Here is an 8,257-nt window from a genome sequence, read left to right as displayed (position 1 = left end):
CGTGATCCGTGGCGCGTCTACGCTTTCTGATACGCTTGATCATTACGCAAAAGAAATGCTACCACAAAAGAAGAAAATCAGCCGAGTAAAATAAATGACGCGAATTTTAACGCACGTTCGCAGGTGCGCTTGCACGCGCGCTCGCGTACGCCCTCGCCTACGCGCTCGCCCTTCGAGCCGGTAGGAAGCACGAGTCCACCGTCGACAAGTCCGCACAGTGACGGACAAAATGTTACGTCACAATTTATATTAAACATACATTTTTATACTTTCAATTTGTGTGCGATTTTAATGTGCATTAGTGTGCACTGGATGGATCCAATTGAATTCGCTGTAAGATAGAACGACACAACGTGTGAGCACTAAAAGCGAATACATTCAATGGATTTTCAAATAGATTTCCACGTCACCCTTGAGGTACTATTGTTGACGTGTTTTTTTAAAATGGTATCCCCAGTAGGCCTAGTCCACTGATAAAAATGATGAATTGTACGACCATTTAAATTTTAAATAATTGAAAAAAATAACAGATCGAATTAAATTCTATCCAATTTTCGGAATCCTTTATTGGTGAGGGCAGAAACGTCGATTTGTATATTACTTGTAGCGACCCGCATAAGACGAGGTAAAGTATCATCACTCAAGGAAGAACGTCTTTCATTTTTTATTAATTTCATTTTGGAAAATGATATCTCACATAAATATGTGGATCCAAACATAGAATGAATTCGAAGTCCGAAATCTCGAAGCTTGGGGTATGATGATTCTTTCAACATTTTGTAAAAATCGACACCAGTTTCTTGAACCGTTTTAAGCGAAATATCATTCTGTAAATCAAATAATTCATCCTGCAAATCAAGATGCTGTTCTTCAATTGGAGCTGTAAGGGGATTCTCGAAAAGAATTAATTCGGTTTTAAGTTTCTCGAAGCAAGTAAACCGCGTATCGAATTCGTCTATAAGAGAATCTATAAAATGAGTATATTCTTTGAAATTACAAATACTGCCATGTTCTTCGAGAATAATCTGACATGAAGGAAAAAAGTGAAATATATTACTATTTAAGTGACATTTCAGTGCCTGTAATTTTCTTCGAAAAGAATTAACATGACTGACTAACTGGGAAATATTTTGATCCGTCTTTTGCAGCTTTAAATTGAGAAGCCTAAGTTGATTACTTATATCAGTAATAAAAGCGAGTTCAGTAAGAAATGTGACATCTTCCAAAAGGGATAAATATTCATGAAATTTTGATTTGTTCATTTCTTTTAGAAAAAGAAGGATTTCTTTCCTTATTGCGAAAAATACTTGTAAACATTTCGCAGCACTAAGCCAACGAACTGGACAATGAAGTGGGACATCTGTGTAAACAGCTTTATGTTCGTCAAGAAATAATTTAAATTTTCGGTGAGTCAGGAATTTATGTCCACCTTTAATTTCATTGATTATTTTAGTGATAGTCTCCATAGCTGTTGAAAGTTTTACAACTTTACCGGCTAATGCTTCCTGATGTATTATAGTATAATGAATAATGGGGATATTTAAATTTCGTTGTTTTAATTGACCAGCAAATCCTATCTTTAAATCTGTCATCGCTCTCGCGCCGTCAGTTGTAATCGAAGAACATTTACTAAAATCTATGTTAAATTTTTGAAGAATTTCTTCAACTGCCAAAAAAATATCGAGGCCTGTTGTTATGTCACGTAATATAACAAAATCTAAAAGTTCCTCGACACATGAGTAATCGTCTTGCACAATTCGAGTAAAAATACTCAGTTGGCTCATGTGTCGGATATCGGTACTTTCATCAAGGCACAAAGAAAAATATTTACATGATTTTAGAAGATCCTGTAACTTGTCTCCTATAGAATCATTTATACCAGCAATTCTTGTAGTTACAGTTTTTGAACTAAGGAGAATATTCGCTGCTTGCTCCAAAGTTAAAGAATTGCCAAAAGCTTTTACTGCTTCGATGATACAATTTCTTACAAAGACGCCTTCGGTAAATGGCTTAGAATTTTGTGCTAAAAGCAAAGAAACAGCATAAGACGCTTGTAGGGATTTTTGAGAAGAATTATCATTGGAAGAAGAAGAAGGTATTGAATTTTCTTGATAAACTAATTTTAAACCTTCGATAACACTCAGTTTCTCTGAATTTGAATAATTTGAATAATCTTCCGCGTGACGTCTTTTGAAATGTCTATCAATCACAAATTTTTTAACCACCGAAGGTTCACAGTAGCAAAGTAAACAAATCGTCCGATCTGAAATACAACTAAAAAAATAATTAATTTCCCAAGATTTTTCAAAAACTTGAATATACTTGTTTTTCTCCATCCCCGAAGTTAATTTCTCAATAGAATAATCAAATGGGATGTATTTACCTTTGCGCTACAGATAACAACTTACCTCTTTGCTGTCTCGATCTGCTGAATGTCTGCTACGATCCCGCGAATTTCACAAGATCACTAAATTTCACTAATTTGCTCTGTATCTCTGTGAGGTACGAAAAACGAACCGTATGCTACGCGCGATCACGCGAATTTCACAAAACCGCGTCATTGTAATAGCGTTGAACATGTCGAATTTTGTGCCTGGAAACTATGATTTGCGGACTGTTGCCATTTGAAGAAAACTGCTGCAGAATCGCATCGAACGCTTGTCGAAGCTTACGGTGAGCATGCTCTTGGTAAATCACAATGCTTTGAGTGGTTTAAAAAATTCAAAAGTGGCGATTTTGAAGTGAGAAACGAAGAACGTGGATAACCACCGAAAAAGTTTGAAGACAGCGAATTGCAAACATTGTTGAATGAGGATGACGCTCAAACTCAACAACAATTCGCGGATCAATTGAATGTGACACGAGAAGCTGTCTCCATATGTTTGAAATCCATGGGAAAGATCCAGAAGATGGGAAAATGGGTTCCACATGAACTGAATGAAAGACAGCAGGAAAACAGAAAAACCACTTGCGAAATGCTGCTCGCCAGGTACAAAAGAAAGTTATTTCTCCATCGAATTGTGACTGGCGATGAAAAGTGGATATATTTTGAGAATCCTAAGCGTAAAAAATCATGGGTAACTCCAGGCGAACCATCGACATCGACTACAAGGCCAAATCGCTATGGACGGAAGACAATGCTCTGTGTTTGGTGGAATCAGAAAGGTGTAATCTATTATGAGCTGCTAAAACCTGGCGAAACCGTTAATACTGAACGCTACCGACAACAAATGATCAATTTGAATCAAGCTTTACGTGAAAAACGACCGGAATATCAAAAGAGGCAACACAAAGTGATTTTGCTTCATGATAATGCACCACACACAGCAAAACTCTATGGTCAAGGAAACGATTGAGGCGTTTGGTTGGGAAATACTTTCGCATGCAGCTTACTCGCCAGAGACTTGACTCCGTCCGATTACTACTTATTTGCATCGATGGGACACGCACTTGCTCAACAGCGCTTCACTTCTTACGAAGATGTACGAAAATGGCTAGATGACTGGTTTGGCTCAAAAGAGCAACAATTTTTTTTTTGGCGTGGCATCCACACATTGTCAGACAGGTAGGAAAAATGTATAGCTAGCGATGGGCAATACTTCGAATAAAATATTTTTTATTATTTTCATGCAATAAACGTGTATCTTCTATTAAAAAATTCCGGTTTCATTATATTTACATACCTGGTATATGGAGATTTAAAAAATATTGATAAAAAAAATTTAATATCTTGTAAAATTGAAACCATGCAAATAATTTCAAAATATATAGAATAAAACTTAGTCTTTAATTGATACTAAAATATACAAGTAACATACAGGGTCATCGAAAAGTATCGGACCCCCCTAATATTTTGAGTTAGAATGCATTTTGGAGAAAATGTCCAATAGCAAAGTTGTATGGTTTCAAGCGAGGAGTAAGATGATGACCTTGACTTTGATCTTGACCATGTCCTTTAAGGTCATTTCAAGGTCAACCTTATTTTTTTAATTAGAACCCCCTACATTTTATTGCATATTTTTATAGCTTATCTCGAGAGGTTTCCAAAACACTATAATAAAACATTTTTTTATTAAGTACTTTTTGAGTTATAAAGGTTTGAAGTTAACAATTTTTGAACACAAAATGTAAAATGTCTTGTAAAATATTATTTAGTTTTCAGTAATCATAACCTTAATACTTTTGTGCGCGGAATAATGAGACCAATTAATTGGTTTAAAGAAAATACGTTAATCAAAAAATGTCGGATTCCCCTAATATTTTCAGTAAAAATGCATTTTGGAAAAATGTCCAATAGCAAAGTTGTGCGGCTTCAAGCGGTTATACTTAATGAAAAAATGTTTTATTATAGTGTTTTGGAAAGCTCTCGAGATAAGCTATAAAAATATGCAATAAAATGTAGGGGGTTCCATTTAAAAAAATAAGGTTGACCTTGAAATGACCTTAAAGAACATGGTCAAGATTAAAGTCAAGGTCATCATCTTACTCCTCGCTTGAAACCATACAACTTTGCTATTGGACATTTTCTCCAAAATGCATTCTAACTGAAGATATTAGGGGGGTCCGATACTTTTCGATGACCCTGTATATGTGATTTTATTGCTATATATGTATACATACAGAAATAAAAGTACAGTTTATAATAAATGTATATATTTTGTAAGCAATTTATTTGTATGTATTATAAAAGAATACAAAATTAATACTTCTAAATTCTCCAAAACTATACATTTTTATCATTAATCCATAATTTTAATTATGTAGTCAGCATATATTTCAGCTTCAACATAAAATGAAATAATTTGGAAAAGCAACCGTAGTATAAGTTTGTATAAAAATCTCCAGAAACTTTCTGAAAAATATATTATTAGAGTGTAACAAATATATTATCAAAAATTTTATCATAAAAGATACAAATTACCTTATATAAATGTTGTATTTCACATTTAAAAAATATAGGAATATTTATTCTGGATTATATCCTCTAAAGATATGATTCCATTGCCAAGGAACTGCTCCTTTATTTGAAAGATAGTTTGTCATAGTATTTCAAAGTTCAATTACACTTCTGGAAGGATTATATATATTTGCTCCTAAACGTCCAATTCTTTCAAAACTATCCAAATGATCGTTTCTAAAGATACCTGATGTAATACTGCCATCAGAATGAATTACATCGATAAAAGATGGAGGACATACTCTTTTTACATATACTCTTTTTTTCCGCCAAAACATCTTTTTCAGAAATACGTAAAAAATTATGCAAGCATACTGTAGCTGCAACTATTTTTTCTACAGTTTCCACATCAACAATAATATTATTTCGTAATATTCGCCATCTTGATGACAAAATGCCAAATGCATTTTCAATCGTTCGTCGTGCTCTTGATAATCGATAATTGAAAATTCTTTTTTGAATATCTAAATTCTTTCCAGGATAGGGCCTTAGAATATAAGATTTCAACGGAAAGGCTTCATTTCCTACAAAAAATGTGGAAACATACTATTTGTATTTGGCAATGACGAATCTTCTGGTAAGCTTATTGCACCAGATTCTAATGCTCGTCCAAAAGTTGACTCTTTAAATACACCTCCATCACTTTGTGAACCAAAGGTACCAATATCCACAAGTGTAAATATGTAATCAGCATCACAAACAGCTAATAATATGATACTAAAAGATTTTTTATAATTAAAATAGGCACTTCTAGATTTATCTGGAGCCTGAATGGTTATGTGCTTTCCGTCTATAGCACCACAACAGTTAGGAAAATTCCATTTTTCAGAAAATGCTTTACTCTTGTCTTGTCAATCATCAATTGTTGGTGTTTTTAAATAAATTGGAGAAAGGATCTCCCAAATAGCTGCACATGTTTCTCGAATAATTATTGATGCCGTTGTTTTTCCTATCATAAAAGACCATGCTACTACTTGCATACTACAGCCTTATGTTAGATAATTAAAATATAATTTATGTTACATTATTATTTGTAAAAACAATTAGATTAAATTAGATTTATAAAACAATAATTTATTATAATTTATAAAATTTATTTACATACTATAATGTAATAACAAGTCTGTGTTCAGGACTTATTGGTGGTCGATTGCTATGCTTCACTAATTTGTGTCGAAATAAGATTCAATAATGCATAAAAACATTGGGGTGACATTCTCGTATATTTTACAAAGTGTTCTTCATCAACTTTTTTCATGTCAGAAAATAAATTATGAAAATGTCCTTTAAGTCGTCTTTTTCTATTTATTGGACGTACGCTCCAAGGACGTTTTCTTCTCTGATGTTCTCTGATGACTCTTTGATGTTCTATTAGTAATATGAGAAAGGCCAAGAATAGTTAAAAACATTCCGCACATAATTATTTCATCTATATCCATTTTAACCAAAAAAATTATTTTTATAACAGCTTCGAGATTTATTGACATTATACAAAAGCATATATAGCTTCTACACATTAGACGCGGAAATGCTTGCTGCATGACAAGACACGACGCGGTAGCAAATAAACGTAGTTTTTTCTTAGAAATTGTAAGTTTATTGGTTACTGCGTCGCATATCTGACCACGCGGTATCCAATGTGCACAAGCCAACATTGGTTTACGGCATGCAGCAAATCATTATAAACCAGAACATCAAAATTTACGGCATAAGTTTACAGTCTTTAAGTTACCGGCATACGGTTACGGTCAATATAAATCAGGCTTAATACTTCCACCATGTATCTATTCTAAAGTCTGCTGAAGGTGGTTGAAGGCAGGGTTGCCAACTCAGTAAGAATTCTACTATTTCTAGTAGCTTTGGAATAGGCGATTGAAGGAGAATTACATAGGCAGTAGTACCACAGTATAACCAGTAGGGAACACTCGGCAAAAAAGTGCGTGTTCGCGCAGGTATGGCTGCGCAGCTTTTGTTTTTGGCCGGATCCAATGAAATACAAGATGACAGGAACGTACATGTTACCACATACTGTGATGTTACACAGATCCCGTGTGAGCAAATATCCGTTGCAAAAGAAAACAATTTAAGAGCTGCGCCTTAAATATTTCTAAAAAATGGATTAAAAAAAGAAGAGTTATGACAATCTTGCATTTCGCGGGTTTTCTCCGTGTTCAACTATCAGATACTGATAGTATCAGGCTGCTCCTCGCCCTGATGAAGTGGACTGCAAGGTTCACGAAACGTTGGCATTCCAAGAATGGATTTGAACACGGAGAAAACCCGCGAAACGCAAGATTGTCATATAGGAAACACCCGTGAAAGCCTCAAGAATATTAAAGAAGAGTTATGTTAAATGCAGTATTAAACAATGCGGTAATAATAGTAAAAGTTCACAATGCACTTTTTTTCGTTATCCCAAAGATATCGAAAGGTAAGTTTTTATAATTTACAAAAAGTAAGTAGTTTATGCTAGGTTAACTTAATTAAACACAATCAAATGTAATTTTGTGAAATAAGATAATATTTTTACATTGACTCCGTTTACACGGCACCCTTAATTATGTTTTTTTAGAGCAAAGTAATGGACTATCGCATGTCTTCGAGAAGATCTTATGTCTAAACCGTACTTATTGTATAAGTGTTACAGAGTTTGTAGCAATCATTTTGAAAATACTATGTTTACAAACTATTTAAGAAATAAATTGTGTCATAATGCGATTCCAACTTTAAAAATGACAAATATTAGAAATGATGAGAACATTCAGGTCAGTATGTCATTCTATAGATATTTACAATAAAATGTATTTAAAATAGAATCTAGTGTAAAAACATTTTGTTTGGTTATAAGATAAATATTAATTTGACAATCTAATTCACAACAATTTTAAATCAATTTGTGTAATTGAATCGAAAGTGCTGTGTCCAAAGTGTCAAACGCAAAGACATAAAGCGTGAATCGTCCATATCTATATACCGGGTGTCCCAGACCACCGGTCCACCCCTTTTATCTCAGAAGCAGAGCATTTTAGAAAGAAACGTTTCAGACAAAAGTTATGGGGTTCTAAATGATTTATTCAGTGATCAGATCAGTATGACCTTGGATGGCGTCACCAAGGTCAGAGCAATGTCACTTTGAATTTTTTAAATGGAACCCCCTATTTTTCATCGCATATTCTTGTAGAACACCTCGAGAGCTTTCCTAAACACTATAATGAAATGTTTTTTCATAAAGTACTTTTCGAGTTATAAGGCTTGAAAGTTACAGTATTGCCGGCATTAGCATTTCCCAAGAAGTACCAG

General features: G+C 33.9%; 1 protein-coding gene across 1 annotated transcript; it reads right to left on the bottom strand.

Annotated features, from left to right (window-relative positions):
• Positions 1 to 536: 536 nt before the first annotated feature.
• Positions 537 to 6,396, bottom strand: LOC108765063 (general transcription factor II-I repeat domain-containing protein 2B). Its single transcript, XM_018513569.1, has 3 exons — positions 6,276 to 6,396; positions 5,505 to 5,660; positions 537 to 2,023 (listed from the first exon to the last, which is right to left on the bottom strand). Exons 1-3 carry the CDS (start codon positions 6,394 to 6,396, stop codon positions 537 to 539), a joined length of 1,764 nt encoding a protein of 587 aa, XP_018369071.1.
• Positions 6,397 to 8,257: the final 1,861 nt, after the last annotated feature.

Source organism: Trachymyrmex cornetzi, unplaced genomic scaffold (assembly GCF_001594075.2).
Source record: "Trachymyrmex cornetzi isolate Tcor2-1 unplaced genomic scaffold, Tcor1.1 scaffold1162, whole genome shotgun sequence".
In the NCBI taxonomy this organism is placed as follows: Eukaryota; Metazoa; Arthropoda; class Insecta; order Hymenoptera; family Formicidae; genus Trachymyrmex; species Trachymyrmex cornetzi.
The sequence above is the reverse complement of the archived record's forward strand: the minus strand, read 5'-3'. Positions and strand labels throughout refer to the sequence as shown.

Coding starts and splice junctions, on each gene's coding strand:
- LOC108765063 (XM_018513569.1), bottom strand. CDS start 6,396: ATGGATATAGATGAAATAATTATGTGCGGAATGTTTTTAACTATTCTT. Junction 5,661..6,275: donor GAAGAAAACGTCCTTGGAGC/GTACGTCCAATA, acceptor TCATATTATTAG/CTGTTTGTGATGCTGATTAC. Junction 2,024..5,504: donor GTCATTGCCAAATACAAATA/GTATGTTTCCAC, acceptor CTTTGCTTTTAG/CACAAAATTCTAAGCCATTT.